The 22,106-nt window shown below is 38.3% G+C and overlaps 1 protein-coding gene across 5 annotated transcripts in view; it reads right to left on the bottom strand.

The window, feature by feature from the left end:
* LOC133553483 (moesin-like) overlaps positions 1-22,106 on the bottom strand; it is a 34,999-nt gene that overhangs the window by 9,503 nt on the left and 3,390 nt on the right. Inside the window, exons 1-13 of one of the 5 annotated variants that reach the window (XM_061901726.1) lie at positions 15,297-15,463; positions 13,254-13,317; positions 11,965-12,012; positions 11,714-11,797; positions 11,558-11,653; positions 11,285-11,407; positions 7,863-8,014; positions 7,689-7,772; positions 7,477-7,623; positions 5,011-5,107; positions 1,240-1,403; positions 984-1,114; positions 667-827 (exon numbers count right to left, since the gene is read on the bottom strand). In XM_061901726.1, the coding sequence (XP_061757710.1) occupies positions 667-827; positions 984-1,114; positions 1,240-1,403; positions 5,011-5,107; positions 7,477-7,623; positions 7,689-7,772; positions 7,863-8,014; positions 11,285-11,407; positions 11,558-11,653; positions 11,714-11,797; positions 11,965-12,012; positions 13,254-13,317; positions 15,297-15,385 (1,440 nt within the window). In that variant the 5' untranslated portion in view covers positions 15,386-15,463. Of the gene's footprint in view, positions 1-666; positions 828-983; positions 1,115-1,239; positions 1,404-5,010; positions 5,108-7,476; positions 7,624-7,688; positions 7,773-7,862; positions 8,015-11,284; positions 11,408-11,557; positions 11,654-11,713; positions 11,798-11,964; positions 12,013-13,253; positions 13,318-15,296; positions 15,464-22,106 lie in introns of those variants that run through there. The other 4 variants (XM_061901727.1, XM_061901728.1, XM_061901729.1 and 1 more) reach the window with 4 other exon arrangements.

Genomic DNA, 22,106 nt, shown 5'->3' on the forward strand with positions numbered 1-22,106 from the left:
CCCGCACGCCATTAGACTGTACAACTCCTCTCTGGGGCGGGGGGTACAAGGATGACAGGGGATGCAAAACAATAACAGTGCAATACGTTTTCATAACATGGTCACTACTGCCTACTTTCTCTTGTTATATTCTTATTTTACTGTTATATTTTTATTCCCACTGTTGCTTTTTTATTTTTTATTCTTATTATAATATTTCTCAATTTTGTTTCCAATTAAAGCCCCATTATTTACTTTTTACTTTTTTAAAATTGATCTCAACTCTGTACACTGCTGCTGGAATTTTAATTTTCCTGAAGGAACTCTCCTGAAGGAATCAATAAAGTACTATCTATCTATCTATATATCTATCTATTACTCAATAAAACTACTGTAGTTGTTTGAAGTACATTCTACTGTATTGCTTGTATATAATACTTCTTATCCAAAACTTTTCTTTTTAAAGGAATGTTACATGTTAAAATTGTGCTGATTTGTGGGTTTAGCACTATTTGAATTGATATTAATTGATTTCAATGGGCAATATTGATTCGAGATACATGTGTTTTGAGTTAAGAGCTGCTTCGCAGACCTAATTAAACTCATAAGTTGAGGTACTGCTGTATATCAGAAAAGGTGTAGAAATTATCCAAACATTTATCATAATGGTAAATTGTAGAAATTTACCAAATCTTCCTGACTTTTCATCTCAGACGGTGAATATTTTAGCAGGGCGGCTTTGGCCTGCATGGCAGCTCTGCGGTCATTGTCCAGGCTCTCAGCTTCCTCTTGTGCAAGCGTCCTCTCCTTCTCTAACTCAAGGGCTCTGCGAGTCTGCTCCTCCAGCTCTGAAACACCACAATCAGCACAGGCATGGACCCATACAGTTATTATATACACTGTATTAGAGGGAATTCTCAAATCATGAATATTACAATATGGAAAGGCACTTTTTAAATGTTCGCAAACAGAAAAAAATTGCTATATTGAGAAAGTTGTCAGACCATTTTGAGCTCTCTTTGTCTGCTCTTCAATCTGTCGCAATCTCTCCATCAGCTCCATGGTCTCGCGAGCAATCTTCTCTGTTTCCTTCTCGGCATTTTCACGCTTTTTTTTCTCACTCTCGAGCAGAGCCCTGACAGGAGAATTGTGCATAAATACGCGTCTGAAACAACTCCATCCCTTGACGGTTCTTTCTTAAGTACAAAGAACACACTGCAAATCATGAAGAAAAAAATAAGTCCTTGTCATGTTATTTACCTCTCCATCTGCCGCTTGTTCTTCTCCTCTTTTGCTTGGGCCTTCATCTGCTGTACCTCGATGGTGTCAGGTTTACGTCTGCGCATGTACAAGTCGTGGTTTCCCATGCATAGAACCAGTATGCGTTTGTTGATGCGAAGACGAGGTACGTAGAAAACAAAGTCCTTTGACACAAAATACATCAGTTAGTGATAGCTTGATACAAAACATTATAGGAACAAAGTCAAGAACACAGGGTTTGTCAGAAAAAATTCAGGACTGTTGCTGCTTATTGCATTCTTTAATATGAGGGCATTGTCCACTGGGATTTCTTGCCACAGGGCCAGTCGATCAATGGCCCGTTTACAAAGAGATCTTGCTGCATTTGATTCGTTTCGTGCACGAAAAAAGGCATGACTTGTAGCAGCATAAATTGTGGCTGTTTCACCATTGTCCTGAGCATCCGACAGTTCCTGGTCGAGAAGAACATCACAATGCTGGAGCAACATTATTACTCATCTACACTTGTTCCGTGTGATTTTTTTTGTTTTTCTCAAGTTCAAGGAGGTCATTAAGAAGGGTGCTTCAAAGAAGTTGTCAACATCAAAATGACCGTGAAAAAAGAACCGTGGAGGATCCCGGAAGAATCTTTCCGAAAGTTAATGAAGGCGTGGCAAAGAAGGCCTAGAGCAGGGGTCACCAACGCGGCGCCCACAAGGACCAGATGGGTTGCCCGCTGGCCGTTTATTTTTTTATTATTTTTTTTTTTTTTAATGAATTCATTAATCATTCCAACAAAACAATACACACCAACACCATAACAATGCAATCCAATTCCAAAACCAAACCCAACCCAGCAACATTCAGAACAGCAATTAATAAACAGAGCAATTGAGGACATACAAACATGACACAGTACAATCTAAAAGTAGTAGAACAATAATGAATATTTTCAATATTAGTAACAATTTCAAAATAGCAGTGATTAAAAATCCCTCATTGATATTATCATTAAAAACATTTACACAAAAAATTAAAAAAATTAACAATAGTGTCACAGTGGCGTTACAGTGGCTTAGACTTGCATCACATCTCATAAGCTTGACAACACACTGTGTCCAATATTTTGCACAAAGATATAATAAGTCATATTTTGCTTCATTTAATGGTTAATTTTGGTTCATTTAAATTAGATTTTTTTCGTGTTTTTTCCTCTTTTAAACCGTTCAATTAAGTGTTTTTTTAATCATTTATTCTCTACAAAAAACCTTCCGTAAAAGGAAAAAAAATGTACGACGGAATGACAGACAGAAATACCCATTCTCTCTATATATGTATATATATATATATATATATATATATTTATATATATATATATATATATATGTATATATATATATATAGATGTATTTATTTAGGTATTCTTGTTTAAATCACACTTACATGTAACTTACAAATGACATAAAATGTAGAGTGTAAAACTGGTAGCCCTTCGCATCAATCAGTACCCAAGAAGTAGCTCTTGGTTTCAAAAAGGTTGATGACCCCTGGCCTAGAGTGTTTTTAAAATCAATTTTAATCCAGGATATCTTTGTACTTTGCTTCATTCATCTTTTCTTTTATCCTGACTAGTCTCCTAGTTCCTGCCGCTGAAAAACATCCCCGCAGCATGATGCTGCCACCATCATGCTTCACTGTAGGGATGATATTGGCCTTCTGATGAACGGTCCCTGGTTTCCTCGAAACATTAAACCTGGCATTCATGCCAAAAATGTCAATCTTTGTCCAATCAGATGAGAAAATTTGGTTTTTAATGGTCTGAGATTCTTCCAGGTGCATTTTGGAATTTGTTTTACTAAGAAATGGCTTCTGTCTGATAGGCACCAGCGCCCCATGCGTCCCCAAAGGGAATAAGTGGTAGAAAATGGATGGATGGATGGCTTCTGTCTGGCCACGATACCCTACAGGCCTGATTGGTGAATTGCTGCAGATATGGTTGTCTTTCTGGAAGGTTCTCCTCTCTTTCTGGAAGGTTCTCCTCTCTCCACAGAGGAATGCTATAGCTTTAACAGAGTGACCATCAGGTTCTTGGACAACTTCCTGACTAAACTAAGATGAATGCATCAATGTACAGAACTATCCTGCATCCATGGGACCATGGTCTTTTATTCAAATTTCCCCGAAATCATCCAAATTGTATACGTTGATTCCTATTTTTGATGCTTGCTCTGCGGACTGGAAGAATTTGCTGCCCATCAAAAAAGATATTAGTTAATTGTCTATTTCCACACAACGTGTGTAGCCACTCCTTAAGTACATAATCCTCCATTGTGGCAAATAAACTACAGTTCTTAAGTATCATCAACTAGTGTCACTGAAGGAATGTAGGACAAGGCTAAACATGTTACACAAAGACGAAGAGCAAGCGGGCAAGCTAATCACAAAGCTAGCCGCAACACAAGAAATAAGTTCTTAGTAAACTTTAAGAAGTGTAGCTGGAACCGTGTTACAACCGAAATTTAGAAGTTATAAAAAGAAAAATTAAATTAAAACGAGTCTGGAGAGACTCTGGATAATATAAAAATTGCTGGAAATAAGTCTCTGGACGCAGGAGGACATTAGGAGCAACTAAAGAGGATGGTAATTTTTGCTTTTTTGAAATGATTACTTTTATGAACTATTGACTTAGATTTTGAACAAACAATTGTATGAAAAAAAAAGTACCTAATTTAAATAGTGTGTTGATATTGTTCAACTGTCAAAAGCATTCACTATAAATGCATTTAAAAAGTTAAGATTATTATATGTCTGGTCCAGGGTGTACTCCACCTTCCGCCCGATTGTAGCTGAGATAGGCACCAGCACCCCCACAACCCCAAAGGGAATAAGCGGTAGAAAATGGATGGATGGATTACTATATGTGATCGGTATTGGTAAATATCATTCACAGGTGATCGGAATTGGCAGCATAAAACCCTGATTGTAATACCTATTTCTGTGAATGTGTAAATTATTATTAGATTTGTCAACAGTAAAGTGAAACTTTGGTGAAAGTGTACCCTTGTGAACAGGAACTTCATAACATATATTCAAGTTCGAAGAATTTAAATTTATACTGTATACTGCCTAAATACAGACCAAATGACAATAGTACATTTTTGACCCTACTTCTCAAAAAAATCGGAATCGAGAATTGTTGGGAACCAGAATTGAAACGAAGACCCGGAATAGGAACCGGGATCGTCCAAATTCAAACAATGCCTAACTCAACATCAGTCCTGGGACTTTTCTGACACACTTTGAAGTTATTTTTAGTGCACATTTCCTGGACATTAATAGGTCTCTGTAAAATAGAAATACTGATTAATGCAATAATGACATTTTAAACTGTGATTTACACATTTTGAAAACAGATAATTTCCCTGGTAACATTCTACAGCTGTTTATAGGCACAGCAAAAAACTTAGTATGTCTGAAGAGAAGTCATTAGGCTTCTGACTGTATTTGTGAAAAAGCTTTTAAAATGTCAAAAAAATATTCATGATACTGACTACTAAACATTCAACCGTGTCAGGGGCCCGATTAAGGGAATGGGTCAGATGCTGAGGACAAATTTCACCACACCTAGTGTGTGTGTGACAATCATTGGTACTTTAACTTTAACTTAACACAGCTCACAGCTTCACATTTTATTTACCTGTTATTTCCCCTTGCAATAAACATCCTAATTGACCAGGCTGTAAATATGTATTGCATATAAACTGTATAAATCTTTACTGCACCATTGCATACCGGAGACTTTTTGTCAATTGGCTTAATGACAAACTTCTTGTCATTGAAGGAAATATTTCTGATCTCACTCCAGGGGAAGCCAATCTTTGGAGTCAACCTGTAGAAGATTGGAATACCTTATTATAAGACACACCAGAAAAACAACATGTTACATGGTAAAAACAAACCCATGATTATTGTTTAGAATGTGTTTGTCCGATTTTAGTTTAATTAATTGAAAACTATAAACTGTTGTGCCCTCATGTGTTAATGCTGAGAGGCTATAACAGTTAATACAAACCCCATTTCCATATGAGTTGGGAAGTTAATTGTATTAGATGTAAATATAAATGGAATACAATGATTTGCAAATCATTTTCAACCCATATTCAGTTGAATATGCTACAAAGACAACATATTTGATGTTCAAACTGATAAACATTTCTTTTTTTGCAAATAATCTCTAACTTTAGAATTTGATGCCAGCAACACGAGACAAAGAAGTTTGGAAAGGTGGCAATAAATACTGATAAAGTTGAGGAATGCTCATCAAACACTTATTTGGAACATCCCACAGGTGTGCAGGCTAATTGGGAACAGGTGGGTGCCATGATTGGGTATAAAAACAGCTTCCCAAAAAATGTGCACCCCTTTGTCCACAACTGCCTGAGCAAATAGTCAGACAGTTTAAGAACGTTTCTCAAAGTACAATTGCAAGAAATTTAGGGATTTCAACATCTACTGTCCACAATATCATCAAAAGGTTCAGAGAATCTGGAGAAATCACTCCACGTAAGCGGCATGGCCGGAAACCTACATTGAATGACCGTAACCCTCGATCCCTCAGACGGCACTGTTTTAAAAACCGACATCAATCTCTAAAGGATATCACCACATGGACTCAGGAAGACTTCACAAAACCACTGTCACTAAATAAAGTTTGTCGCTACATCTGTAAGTGCAAGTTAAAGCTCCACTATGATAGCAAAAGCCATTTATCATCAACATCCAGAAACGCCGCCGGCTTCCCTGGGCCCGAGATCATCTAAGATGGACTGATACAAAGTGGAAAAGTGTTCTGTGGTCTGACGAGTCCACATTTCAAATTGTTTTTGGAAACTAAGGACATTTGTCTCCTCAGGAACAGAGGAAAAGAACCATCCGGATTGTTATAGGCGCAATGTTCAAAAGGCAGCATCTGTGATGGTATGGGGGTGAATTAGTGCCCAAGGCATGGGTAACTTACACATCTGCGAAGGCACCATTAATGCTGAAAGGTACATACAAGTTTTGGAGCAACATATATTGCCATTCAAGCAATGTTATCATGGACGCCCCTGCTTATTTCAGCAAGACAATGCCACACCACGTGTTACAATAGCCTGGCTTCATAGTAAAAGAGTCCGGATGCTACAGGCCCACCTGTAGTCCAGACCTGTCTCCCACTGAAAATTTTGAAGCCTAAAATTCGACAACAGAGACCTCGGACTGTTGAACAACTTAAGACGTACATCAAGCAAGAATGTGAAAGAATTCCACCTGAAAAGCTTCAAAAATGTGTCTCCTCAGTTCTCAAACGTTTATTGAGTGTTGTTAAAAGAAAAGGTGATGTAACACAGTGGTGAACATGCCCTTTCCCAACTACTTTGGCATGTGTTGCAGCCATGATATACTAAGATCATTTTTATTTGCAAAAAATAAATAAAGTTATGAGTTTGAACATCAAATATCTTGTTTTTGTAGTGCATTCAACTGAATATGGGTTGAAAAGGATTTGAAAATCATTGTATCCCAAAAGGGAATAGGCGGTAGAAAATGGATGGATGAATGGATGTATTCCGTTAATATTTACATCTAACACAATTTCCCAACTCCTATGGTGTGTACATCATAAAGTACCATATCAATCCCCAGATGTCATGCAAATATGCACTCAGAGGCGGCAAGTAGTATAGAAATGTCAATGGAGCTTTCTAATTGGATGTTTGTCATTTTCTGAATGTAATCATTGTTGAGCATGTCGGAAACAAATCCATTTACCATAACACCATAATTACCGCCTTATTTCTCATCAACTAATTGACTAACATTTGATCTTCCAATATCACAGAAACTATAAGTGTTTGGGTTGGACAAGTAATAGGTCACAAAAAAGTTGCACATTGCGCATGTTCTTTGACTGTGAATGAACCCTTTGGGTATGCTTATTGGTGTTTGGATAATGTGCAGCTGAAGAATAATACCAAAAGAAAAACAATTTTAAGGCAAAGTAGAATTAGTGTGAATGTTGTCTCTCTCTAAATCCAGTGTTGACAAGCGACACATTTAAATTGTAGCAAACAGTGTTAAAATTGGTCACACTGTGTGACCAATTTTAACTACCCAGGCTTTTGTGTGTGTCAGTCTAACATCATTTGATGACTAATGTGTGAAAATGCACCTCTCCTTTAGTCGTTCGTAATCATGCCTTCGGAGTGGAGAACCTACTTGTCGTTTTTGTCATATATGTTGAGGCCCAGGGCATCTATTCCCAACCACAGCTCAGTCCCTTTCTTGTTCTTGATGTTAAAGTAGTTCACCCCATACATTTCGAGATCCTGAGCTATCTTCAGGTACTCCACCATAGCGTCCTCCCTGTCATGAAGATTCGTGTGCATTGAAACACCTGTTTGCAAGAAGGCATGTATTGACTGGGTTACCTCAGCGTTCCCTTGTGTTCTTGATGCCACACTTGGATTCTTTCCTCCCACTCATTCTTATTCAGTTTGTGCTGCTCTAAAACCCTGGTTTTATCAGCAAAGGCAACACACCGGTTAGAATTCAGATGATAGGATCAAGTTAAAGTTTGTATCCAGAGGATGGACCATAGCTACCTTTGGGGTAGCAGCTTTTCTCCTGTTAGGTATCCTGGTACATGATAATCTTTCCTGAAGTCTCCATGTTTGACCTGAATCGAATAAGAGGCCAACAGCACAGCGGTCTCAGGTGGACAATAGATGTCGTCATTAAGGATGCTCTCTTTTACCTGAAGTTCAGAAAATGCAGTTACTCAATATTCAGTTTTACTGAATATTGAGTAATATTCAGTAAACGCCACGCCGTCCCGCCACGACGGCGTGGCGCAGTGGAAGAGTGGCCGTGCGCAACCCAAGGGTCCCTGGTTCAATTCCCACCTAGTACCAACCTCGTCACGTCCGTTGTGTCCTGAGCCAGACACTTCACATTTGCTCCTGATGGGTTCTGGTTAGCACCTTGTATAGCAGCTCCCTCCATCAGTGTGTGAATGTGTGTGTGAATGGGTAAATGTGGAAGTTGTGTCAAAGCGCTTTGAGTACCTTGAAGGTAGAAAAGCGCTAATCAAGTACAACCCATTTACTATATTTTGCCAAAAGTCTCCATTATCTTTTGGTCAAACATTACATGTAAAAAAAAAACTAGTCCGTTTCATTCCACTGAATCGAGCGCCCAAACAAAGAATCCCATGTGTTTGTGACTCAGTGTCTGTGTTTTGTTAATTGACTATGACTGCAAAATAAGTCATCATGGGGACAAACAAAGTTGAAAGTACCAGCCTTTTAATGAACAAGCTAAAAAACACTATTAAAAAAATAGTAATTTGTAGCAAGGTAAAAAAGGTGCTGTCTGCATGTCTCTTCCAATCCCTTAAGTAAAGATACAAGTGCATGTTTAATGTTAATTTATTATGACTGTTGTTACCTGACACCATTTCAAAAATATACCAGCTGTTCCCCTGTCAGCATGTCAATGTTAGCGTGCAAATGTTTTTTGCTAGCATTTTTAGCTGTTTTTCTTTTACTTTTTAACCTAATAATCATGGATTTCGTTACTTAGCACAATATTAGAAGTATACTAGCTGTTCCCTTGTTAGCATGCTCGCTAACATTAGCATCCCAATGTTTTTTTTGTAGCATTTGAGCTATTCTTGTACTTATTAACCTTCTAAACATGGATTTCGTTACTTTTAGCTCATTTTTAATATTTACAGCTAAAACCATGGATGCTGTTACTCTGTACCTATTTGAAAGTATGTTAACTTTTCTAACTATACCAACATTTAGCATTTCATGATTGATTGATTGAAACTTGTATTAGTAGATTGCACAGTTCAGTACATATTCCGTACAATTGACCACTAAATGGTAACACCCGAATACATTTTTCAACTTGTTTAAGTCGGGGTCCACGTAAATCAATTCAAACTACATTTCAGTACACTTACTCAGTGGCCTAGTGGTTAGAGTGTCTGCCCTGATATCGGTAGGTTGGGAGTTGAAACCCCGGCCGAGTCATACTATAAAAAAAAGGGACCCATTGCCTCCCTGCTTGGCACTCAGCATCAAGGGTTGGAATTGGGGGTTAATTCACCATAAATGATTCCCGGGCGCGGCACCGCTTCTGCCCACTGCTCCCCTCACTTCCCAGGGGGTGAACATGGGAATGGGTCAAATGCAGAGGACAAATTGCACCACACTTAGTGTGTGTGTGACAATCAATGGAACTTTAACTTTAACTTTTGCTATACAACTTTCCACATTTCACTACATTCAACATTCAAACCATTTCAACATTCAAACTACATATCATTTCTGCATTCATCTTACATTACATTAGCATTTCAATTCAGTTTCAGCTTTTCAACATTAAAACCATTTCAACATTGACTCTATTTCTACCTTTATTCTACATTCTATCAGCATTTCAGTTCAGCTTTAACATTGGAGCATTCACAGCATTAACACACAATTCATACAGAAATTACTTCATCTATTTGGATCGACAAGATTTCTTCAGAGAAAAATTGCTTTGAATAATTATTTGTCGGACCTTTTGAAATGGATTACTAGGGCTGAGCCGATCAAACAATATCAATATATATCGCGATAGACACGTAAACGATATCAATGAATGATGTGTTCAATAAAACGTTCGATATATAAACATACATATTTTGGTCACAAGAAACCGGAAATAATGAAGCATGCTCGTGGTCTGTAACCTAGCAAAACAGGAAGTGCTTAGTGAGCAATGGAAGGGACATGCTATATAGCCACACGCCTAACAGTATCAACTATTAAGTTTGGTTGGGCAATCTTTCTATCCCTCTGTTGATTCTCTGCATTAAGAGACACTAAAAATGAGTGCTGCAGAAAGTGAATAAATTGTTGCTAAAACAGGAAAAGTCACTGTGACAGTATAACATTTTTTTTTCTTTTCAAACAGACCGTAGTCCTTGTTCGTTCTCTATTTGTACAGAAACAACAGGTAAGAACTAAAGTGCAGGACTAACATAACTAACAAAATATAACAAATGTGCTACTTTAAAATAATAATTTGGTCCAATAATATTTGAATAATAATTATTGCACAACATAATTTCCATTCTTAAATAGGAATAACAGTCAAACTTAAATGTTACACAGACCACGTAACCTTCTGGCAGTAAATTTGCAAAACCTTTTTTTTCTTAGGTGTCCTTATGTTTACATTTTCACACTTTGCACCAATATGTTACACTTTATTAAGCATGTCTTACTTATTACTTATCTTTGTACCAGAGGTTATAGTTAAGGATTTATTGTGTTTTTAGAATTGTATTTACATTGATTTAACGAGTGTTTTCCATGGTTCCTTTCTGCCTTGTTTAGCTGAGAAGATTACAATCAGAAGGTCACACTTGAAATAAAAATGGTAACATTTCATATAATTTCCTCCTGGTCTACATTTTCCATAAGTCATAAAAAATATCAATAATTTTCGATATCGACCAATTTAAAAAACTTACATGGTGATCCAGTTTTTTAGCCATTTCGCCCAGCCCTACAGATTACTAGCAAAAACCAAGGTAGCCACTGTATTCATACATCTTCAATTTACTGAATAGAAAAGAGTCATGTCTGTTCTAATGTTTAAGTGATGCACATGAAATGGCTTTACTTGCACATTAACTCCCTTGTGGAATACTTTAGGAAATGACCGAGTCATCACAAAAACCCCAGAGGTTATTTTTTGGATTGAGATTACAGGTTTCTCTATGCACATACAGGGTACCACTACAATGTAAAGCAGCATTTTAGTTTATCACATACTACAACTTAAAATAGTTTTTCAAGCCCCAACAAGTACTTTTGATTCAGGTTGTAGTTTTGACATGGTTTTAAAGTATTTTGGTATACCTTTTAAGGTGTCAATGGTACAATTTTTTTCAATGAACAAATAAAGAAATGCAGTCATTATGTTAAATTCTCTTGGTTATGTATCGTATGTAATCACTAACCTGCAGAAAGAAGAGACGTTGCGTTGCCTCCTGGATGAGTTCTTCTGTAACATCCTCTGGGTAAAACTTGGCCCTGAACTTAATCAACAAAGGGTTGTCTCTCTTCACATCTTGAGCAGTCACCTGAGATCGGCAACCCACAACCGAGGGATTCATGAAGAAAAGAGCTAATTAACCTCAATGGATTGACAAAATCATAACCACTGTTGGATCGCCATTTATTAGTATTTGTCGCTGGTGGGGTTTGGGCGACAACACAAACTTTCTCCTCACCCTTTTGTTGAGCTTGAGCCAAGTGGAGTAGCCTTTGCTGTCCTGATACTGAAGCCCAAAGAACCAGGTTTCCCTCAGCCCGATTGTCTTCACTATCTAAACATAACAAAGTCATTGCATGACCATACAGTAAGCGTATATGAAAAAACAGCGTACCTGATCAAAAAGCTGTTTGCCAGTGGTGCTGGGCAGGATGGCAAATTCCAGCTCAGCGTCCATACTCGTAACGCGAACATTTATCTGGTACAAAACACAGACAGGCATGTATTTGTCACTGGAGAGGTTTCAAGAAACACGGAGAGCAACAAGTGGGTGGAAAATAAGACTATTTATTTTTTAGGCTCTTTGAAAATAGATTGGTTGTTTTTCGGACAGGAAAAAAAAAGACCAAAAAGAGTGTTCCTTACATTCTTCTGTTCAACCAGGAGCATCCAATCACAAGAGGTTGGTGGGGACTACAATCAAAAAAATGAAGCCCTGAGTATATTTTCAATGGAAGTGAAATTGGAATTTTTCAATGATGCAGTTACTGTAATATTGACAAAAGGCCAAAACTAGAGATGGGACAAAATATGGATATCATGACATATAATCAGAATCAGAACCAGAATCAGAAATACTTAATGAATTCCCGAGGGAAAAGTAATATTTCAGCACAATCCCATTCAACATCAGACAAACATTACAGGGTGACAGAACAGGATTGCTGACAGGTCTGGCAACTTCCGGCTCCCTTTACAAAAATGGTGAGAAACAGGTCAACAATATACAGTACGTATCTCGTATGGGACAGTGTTTGATTAAAATGTTCACCTACATCATGTTCTAGTTTTTGTACACTGCCTCCATTATTGTATGGACAAACATTGTATGAATTAAAAATCAGCCCGCGTATGTATATTTTGAGCAATCAAGTGCCAAAACAAAGACCTCCCTTTGTTTTATAAGAGAGCAAATGCAAACTAAGTTAACACTGATAAAGTATAAACTAGTGAATTACAAAAAAATTCTCCCTACCCCTCCTCCCGATCCACTCATCTCCATCTTTGCCAACAAAAGTCTTCAATAAACATAAAAGTGATTTTGTATGTTTGTTTATCCATTTTGTCATTGATATGTATCGATTTTTTTTTTGTATATCTAAAGCTATATTTATTGACTATAAAAGGGGTTTTGTGTTCATGTTTTTGGGTGTCTGAAAAAAACTATTTGGATGTACATGGTTTCCTTTGGGAAATTTGATATGAGAAACTTATGGGTCTGACTGTTTGGAACAGATTACTAACGAAAAACTGAGGTACAACTCTATTTTACAATACTGTATACTGTAAAGGGGAACTGCACCTTTTTGGAATTTTGCCTATCGTTCACAACCATTATGAAAAACATGATGATAGATGGATTTTTTTAATGCATTCTAACTTGTGAATAAACAAAATAAAAGTCACTCAGCTTACAGCAGAGCTAATGGGAGGTCCTCTATTTTGCCTATTAAACCCAATAAAAAAACATCCAAAAGTCGCCAACAATACCCCATTTACATTTTGTGACTTGAATATTAATCAAGTATTAGTGATATTGTTATTATAAGCGCTAACTCAGACAAACTGTTTATAGCAGTGCCGTGATTGATTAGCTGCTTCCTCATTTCCTTGCTCGTCAAACTTTATTTTGGATCATAAATCATGCCTCTTACTTCGATAGTAGAAGGACAAGGGCATGTGTCGACAAGTTGGTACACTTTGACAGCCAATTTAGACCTGGAAATGGCAACAACAACACAAAAATAATTTTGGTTTCACCCCCTTTTCTTTACAAGGACTTTGACTCATTCTTCATCTAAATGGGAATTTATGAGCATCTGAGCAATCTCAATCCTAATGACAGCAGATATTGTACAGTAAGTGATGTTTTATTATGTGTGTTGGCTCTCCTGAAGTCTGCCGTGAGCAGTAATCAGTGTTTTGTTAAAAAAAAAAAATTGTTTTGCGTTTTTTTCATTTAATGTGCAGTGTATGCTTAAAATTATCAACATTTGTAAATATTATTATGAATGTGCCTGTTATTACATTACATATATACTCACATCATGTATGTGTAACCTTAATGAAGGTGTTTGCATGTTTTTTTAAAGGCTTTATAGGCAGAATAGCGCAGCTCCCATATTCTCCATTGTAAGCAGACTTTTGATCGCATGTATTAACTGTTTATAATGCATAACTAAATACATCCTTCGTCATGTCTTTCTTACTGACTGTGAACGTTAGGCAAAACTACAAAATAAATGCAGTTCTATTTTAAGCTCCGGAGGTTAAAAACAATTCATGATTTCACATAACAGAACAGCAACACTGCAATAAATATGTTCATGAATACATCTCCCTCGAGGGTGTTTTAGCTCAATAGTAGTACGCTGGTCTTCACACGGGCTATGTAGGTTCAAGCACCGCTCGGAACAAGAGAAAAAAACAATGCAGCAGAGAGAGAGAGGGAGAGTACACAATCATTAGACGAGGATGATCTGTTTGTGACTGACAGCTATGAACACCGATCATTGCATTCGGGCCCCCTGAGTTGGTGGGGCCCCTGGGCTTCAGCCCAGGTAAGTCAGTACATTAATGTGGCCGGCCTTCTGTATGGATGCACGCACTACATACATGGTATTTTGACTCATGAAAACCATGTATGTGCATTGGTGCACCTCAGGATAATGATTTGAACATAATGTGACTCTCCTCATTCTCCTCCATGTACTGTTAATTGTGATTTTCTATATGAGGAACGGACATGTTTATAAGGGGTGTCCTCATGTATTATATATGCAGTGATGTGCAAGAGTCTTAGGCAGCCATCAGATGCACTTTAGTTACCATGTTGAACTCCAGTGTTGCGGAATTGAGACCGTTACCAAAACCAAACGGTGAAAAAAACAATCCCTTAATATTGCCGTTTGTTGATACTGTCATCATAGCTCATGGAATATGGTGAAAGACATTGGGGGAGTGGACCGTTCCTTTGATGCCACTCAAATGATAATGGTATATTACCTTGTCTGCGCATCTATCTACATCTCCTTACCAAAATTCGGTTGCGACTTTTTTTGTGAATGGTGCTCATTTTGTTTGTTCTGTTCACATTTATGATGTCTAAATTGACTGCTGTGATTATTTACATATCCTTCTGACCACCATCGTCCTCTTGTGTTTTGCACAACAGGTCTATTTTTTCCTGAATTGTGTAACTCCAGTATTAGAAATAGACTAAAAATATATGTATACTGCAGAGGACAGTGGTTGTCAAGAGGCTATACAGTATTACACTATACAGTAATTATCATCACACAGCCACTTATGATAATTCTGTTGTTGTTGTTAAAAATATGCCATGTTAAGTTCCGCTATGATTCCCACCCATAGTCAAAACAATGTAACTTAATTAAAAGTGCATGCGTCGTGTTATGCTGGACAAAATACCATTTAATAGAAAAAAAAAACAGCATAGAGGAAACTTTCTTCCATCCCTGTTAAAGCAAGACCATGCTCTCAACAACAACAATAATCATGACAAACAAAATTATTGCAACATTTCTGGCTTTCATGATCAATAACAATGTTACAGAATTTTTTTTAATTTTAATTCCTTCTTTTTATACCTCAAACATCCAGGCAAATGTATATATTCCAACCTATTGCAAATATCCCTCAATATACAAACTAAACAATAAAAAATTGCTACTCACAGTTGACATTTCTCTTTTGTTGTTATCTGTAGTCTGTAGTGAAACGATTCATCTAAGGGAGGCTTGTCGCCTTTTCTCTGTGGAGTCATATGAAACTGCTTGCAATACCAACAAGGATTAGACTGAGTGAGAAAGGACCATTGTATTTTTCCCAAGTGCTTCTCTCCTATTTAATCCAATGGCAGCCCGGAGCCCACATATTGCTGAAAGGCAGCCTTCATCTGAGAACACATCTACTTATCAGGTTTTGGACCAAAGCTTTACCCTTAACATGATTGCACATGCCACGACATTTACTCAACACTTATTTTGCTTTAAAGTTATACATTGTGTTCCGCTTCATCACAAAATGATTGTGGAAATGATTGTAGTATCAGCATCAGATCGCTTAGGCTGCTGTCCTTATCTTTGCTCGGTGGTACTTTGGGTAATTAGACGTTACTTACCGATACTTTTATGTTTTGTTTTAATGTTAGATGATAGGGATCTAAAGTGCGGCCCGGGGGCCATTTGTGGACCACATCTTGTTTTTATTGGCTTGCAACACATTATAGGAAGAAAATAATTACATCCCAGGTTAGAACACTACGCAAAAAAATTCAATACGCAATTTACAGCTGAAATGAGAAAGTCGAATTAAATGATATTGTTAGTGTGCTCTGCGATGAGATGGCGACTTGTCCAGGGTGTACCCCGCCTTCCGCCCGATTGTAGCTGAGTTAGGCACCAGCGCCCCCTTCGACCCCAAAGGGATTAAGCGGTAGAAATGGATGGATGTTAGTGTGCTAATAGTTAGAATGCGTAAATCAATCAGATACCAAGTTACATAACTATGAACCATAGACCTATGCATGCAAATTTCACTAAAAAAATTAGCATGCTAAAAGTCTATACGCGAAGACCAAGTGCAACAGTGTGGTGCTAAAAATCAAATGCCGCCGATTCCAATGGCTTGGGCATGTGCTCAGGATGTACCAAGACCACACCCCCAAGATTGCACTTCAATTGACTCCACCTGGTAAAAGGAAGCAAGGCCGGCCCAAGTACACGTAGTGGCGTACGGTGACAGATGTGCTGAACGAGAAGAACCTAACCTTGGGCGAGGCACATACAGCATGTTGCTCAAAACAGGTCCGGATGGAGGTAGATCATCAAAGTTTTAATGTCCTGTCAGGGACGTATAACATTAAGATAAGATAAGATGCTAAAAGTTAGCACGTGTCATTATGGACCCGTTTATCTTATTTTCAAAATCCCTTGTGTTCTTGCTGTAGGATAAAATAGATTAAATATTTATATGTATCATCCATCCATCCTCTCTATTTACTATTTATATATTTACTTTATAGAGTCAATTGACCATTTTCTGTTTCTGCCTATTGACAATATTGATAGTTTAAAAATACTAATTTTTGCAGCCGAAGGCCTCAGTGTTATATATATAGAACACTGAGGCCTTCGGCTGTAAAAATTAGCAAAAAAAAAGTTAGCATGCTAATGTTGTCATGCCAACAGTTAGCATGTGTCAAGTGCCAGGTTATATGACTCTGAGGCGTTTGGCTGCGAATTTGGCTAAAACGTTAACAGGATCAAATTTTCGTAACGCTGCCTGAGGCTTAACCCATCAGGAACCACAATACTGAACAGTGCTGTCTCGTCTGGTTTTAAGACTTTTATTAGTAGATTGCACAGTACAGTACATATTCCGTACAATTGACCACTAAATGGTAACACCCAAATACGTTTTTCAACTTGTTTAAGTTGGGATCCACATTAATCAATTCATGGTACAAATATATACTATCTGCATAATACAGTCATCACACAAGTTAATCATCAGAGTATATAAATTGAATTATTTACATTATTTACAATCCGGTGGGTGGGATGTGGAGGGGGTTGGCGTGGGGGGCGGGGGGATGGGGGGTTAGGTTTGGTGGATATTAGCACTTCAGTCATCAACAATGATATCATCTGAGAAATGGACATTGAAACAGTGTAGGTCTGACTTGGTAGGATATGTACAGCGAGCAGTGAACATAGTGAGCTCAGAAAGCACAAGAACAAGTATATACATTTGATTATTTACATTTGATTATTTACAATTCGGGGAGGTGGGATGTGGTGGGGGGAGGGTGTTAGTCTAGGGTTGTAGTTGCCTGGAGGTATTCTTTTAGTGCGGTTTTGAAGGATAGAGATGCACTTTCTTTTACACCGGTTGGGAGTACATTCCATATTGATGTGGTAAGGAAGGAGAATAAGTTAAGACCTCTGTTAGATCGTAATCTGGGTTTAACATGGTTTGTGGAGCTCCCCCTGGTGTTGTGGTTATGACGGTCACTTACGTTATGGAAGTAGTTTGACAAGTACTTTGGTATAAGGGAGGTGTAGCGAATTTTATAGACTAAGCTCAGTGCAAGTTGTTTTATTCTGTCCTCCACGCTGAGCCAGCCCACTTTGGAGAAGCGGGTAGGAGTGAGGTGTGATCTGCGGTGGAGATCTATAAGTAACCGACTAGCTTGCTTTGGGATGTTTGAAGTCTAGATTTGAGGGTTTTGGATGTGTTGGGGTACCAGGAGCTGCATGCATTCTCGAAAAAGGGTTGATAATGAAAGTTCCCGCTGGAATCTTCATGGTGCTTTTGACCAATACTTGGTGGCCAATACTTCTGTACTATATTGATATTTGTAATTCATTTAGCTATTGCTATGCTTGAAATGCTAAATTTAGGACAGAAGTATGACTATGCTTTGCTGCTGAAAACAGAAAGCTAAAATGTGAATGTTGATGGGGGACGGCGTGGCGAAGTTGGGAGAGTTGCCGTGCCAGGAATCTGAGGGTTACTGGTTCGATCCCCACCTTCTACCATCCTAGTCACGTCCGTTGTGTCCCTGAGAAAGACCATGAATTGATTAACGTGGACCCCGACTTAAACAAGATGAAAAACTTATTCGGGTGTTACCATTTAGTGGTCAATTGTACGGAATATGTACTGAACTGTGCAATCTACTAATAAAAGTATCAATCAATCAAATCAATCAAACATCACCCTTGCTCCTGATGGGGCCTGGTTAGCACCTTGCATGGCAGCTCCCACCATCAGTGTGTGAATGTGTGTGTGAATGTGGAAATAGTGTCAAAGTGCTTTAAGTTCCTAAAAAAAAGGTAGAAAAGCGCTAAACAAGTACAACCCATTTACCATTTGTATTCAGATAGTTTAGCACATGCCTGGGCAATTATTTAGACTAGAGGGCCACGTTTAGAGAAAAAAATGTGTCTGTCAGGCTGGTATTTCTATTTTCATGAACACTAATACAAAAGCTCATAATAATGTCTGATTGAATGCTAAAACGTTATGACAGACCGCCTTAAAAAACATAATGGAATTTTACATTTTTCTATGAAGGGTAAAACACTGAATATTGACAAAATATGAACGTCACACCCCCTTTCGATCGACACATTTTACAATCAAGTGAAACGCAACGAAACTGCAACAAACAGTGAAATAGGAACGCGAAGGATACAAAATAAACCCACCTACAATATAATATAGCTGATACATCACTAATCTTTGTTGTGAAAATCCCCTTCCCCGTCTATGGAAACAGTCCCCACCCACACTGCTTGGTTCCTCGTCTGAGCTGCTGTGACTTACAAACCCCGTTTCCATATGAGTTGGGAAATTGTGTTAGATGTAAATATAAACGGAATACAATGATTTGCAAATCCTTTTCAACCCATATTCAATTGAATGCACTACAAAGACAAGATATTTGATGTTCAAACTCATAAACTTAATTTTTTTTTTTTGCAAATAATAATTAACGTACAATTTCATGACTGCAACACGGGCCAAAGTAGTTGGGAAAGGGCATGTTCACCACTGTGTTACGTCACCTTTTATTTTAACAACACTTAATAAAAGTTTGGGAACTGAGGAAAGTAATTGTTGAAGCTTTGAAAGTGGAATTCTTTCCCATTCTTGTTTTATGTAGAGCTTCAGTGGTTCAACAGTCCGGGGTATCCGCTGTCGTATTTTACGCTTCATAATGCGCCACACATTTTCGATGGGAGACAGTTCTGGACTGCAGGCGGGCCAGGAAAGTACTCGCACTCTTTTTTTTACGAAGCTACGCTGTTGTAACACCTGCTGAATGTGGCTTGGCATTGTCATGCTGAAATAAGCAGGGGCGTCCATGAAATAGACTGCGTATGTACAAACCCCGTTTCCATATGAGTTGGGAAATTGTGTTAGATGTAAATATAAACTGAATACAATGATTTGCAAATCCTTTTTAACCCATATTCAATTGAATGCACTACAAAGACAATATATTTGGTGTTCAAACTCATAAACCTTTTTTTTTTTTTTGCAAAATGTTCAAACTCATAAACTTTTTTTTTTTTTTGCAAATAATAATTAACTTAGAATTTCATGGCTGCAACACATGCCAAAGTAGTTGGGAAAGGGCATGTTCACCACTGTGTTGCATCACATTTTCTTTTAGCAACACTCAATAAATGTTTGGGAACTGAGGAAATAATTGTTGAAGCTTTGAAAGTGGAATTCTTTATCATTCTTGCTTGAAATGTACAGCTTAAGTTGTTCAACATACTTGCCAACCCTCCCAAATGTTCCGGGAGACTCCCGAAATTCAGCGCCTCTCCCCAAAACCTCCGGGACAAATTTTCTCCCGAAATTCACGCGGAGCTGGAGGCCACGCCCCCCAACATTGAGTCAGACCTGACTCAATTTTGGGACCCTCTTAAACAGCACAATGCTGCCATCTACTGTACATATAATAGAATGTAAATATATTCTACATTTGTTCTGAAGCCCACAGTAAAGACACATAAGTTCATCATGCCGCCTGGTTATTGACTCCAACCCAATATATTACACCGTCGACGGGCAAAATTAAGAAATACGCTTGCAAGTTCCAGAACAATTGGAAACAAGAATTTCAGTTTATCCAGGAGTTTGAAGGGGAAGTGGTATGTTGCCTGTAAATTTTGTAGAACAGATTTCTCCATTGAACACGGCGGCCGAACGGATATTCAGCCATGAACGGTCAGTGAAGCACAAAGCGTCCGCAGCGCAGCATCGTTCACAACCCAGTATTATGGCCCACCTTGCAAAATGGAGACGTGATGGTGTATCTTATGCTGAGACAAAGATGGCTATGCTGATAGCAGGAAGCAACATCCAGTTCTCATTTGCGGATGTCTACAACAAATCCGTGAAGGATATGTTCCCGGATTCGGAGATCGCTCATCAATACGCAAATGGCAGAACAAACGTTACTCAAATAGTGAAAGGTAACTGTTGTTGTTTTTTTTTACTAAACTGCAAGCACAGTACAGTTAGTAGAACAACTGTGTTTTTATTCTTGTGTATTTGAGACGTGCCGTCGGAAATTCAACTATTTATTTTATTTATATATATAATAAAATAACTATATATAGCTACAATTCACTGAAAGTCAATTATTTCATACATATATGAAATACTCGAGTTGGTGAATTATACGCCACCCCTCTTAACCACGCCCCCCAACCACGCCTTCGCTCCACCCCCAACCAGGCCCCCCCACCCCCCGAAATCGGAGGTCTCAAGGTTGGCAAGTATGGTCCGGGGTCTTGTTGTCGTATTTTGCGGTTCATAATGCGCCACACTTTTTCGATGGGAGACATGTCTGGACTGCAGGGGGGCCAGGAAAGTACCCGCACTCTTTTACTATGAAGCCACATTGTTGTAACACGTGGCTTGGCATCGTTTTGCTGAAATAAGCAGGGGCGTCCATGATATCGTTGTTGGATGACAACATATGTTGCTCCAAAACCTGTATGGACCATTCAGCATTAATGGTGCCTTCACAGATGTGTAAGTTTCCCATGCCTTGGGCAATAATACACCCCCATACCATCACAGATGCTGGCTTTTGAACTTTGCGCCTATAACAATCCGGATGGTCATTTTCCTCTTTGTTCCGGAGGACACCACGTCCACAGTTTCCAAATATAATTTGAAATGTGGACTCGTCAGACCACAGAACACTTTACCACTTTGCATCAGTCCATCTTAGATGAGCTCGGGCCCAGTGAAGCCAGCGGCGTTTCTGAGTGTTGTTGATGAATGGCTTTTGCTTTGCATAGTAGAGTTTTAACTTGCATTTACAGATGTAGCAACCAACTGTAGTTACTGACAGTGGTTTTATGAAGTGTTCCTGAGCCCACGTGGTGATATCCTTTACACACTGATGTCGGTTTTTGTTGCAGTACCGCCTGAGGGATTAAAGGTCCGTAATATCATTGCTTACGTGCAGTGATTTCTCCAGATTCTCTGAACCTTTGGATGATTTTACGGACCGTAGATGGTAAAATCCCTAAATTCCTTGCAATAGCTCGTTGAGAAATGTTGTTCTAAAACTTTTCGACAATTTGCTCACAAACTGCCCCATCCTTGATTGTGAATTACTTAGCATTTAATGGAGGCCGCTTTTATACCCAATCATGGCACCCACCTGTTCCCAATTAGCCTGCACACCTGTGGGATGTTCCAAATAAGTGTTTGATGAGCATTCCTAAACTTTATCATTATTTATTGCCACCTTTCCCAACTTCTTTGTCACGTGTTGCTGTCATCAAATTCTAAAGTTAATGATTATTTTCCCCCAAAAAAATTGTTTATCAGTTTTAACATCAAATATGTTGTCTTTGTAGCATATTCAACTAAATATGGGTTGAAAATGATTTGCAAATCATTGTATTCCGTTTGTATTTACATCTAACACAATTTCCCAACTC

Source organism: Nerophis ophidion, linkage group LG05, assembly GCF_033978795.1.
Source record: "Nerophis ophidion isolate RoL-2023_Sa linkage group LG05, RoL_Noph_v1.0, whole genome shotgun sequence".
NCBI lineage: Eukaryota > Metazoa > Chordata > Actinopteri > Syngnathiformes > Syngnathidae > Nerophis > Nerophis ophidion.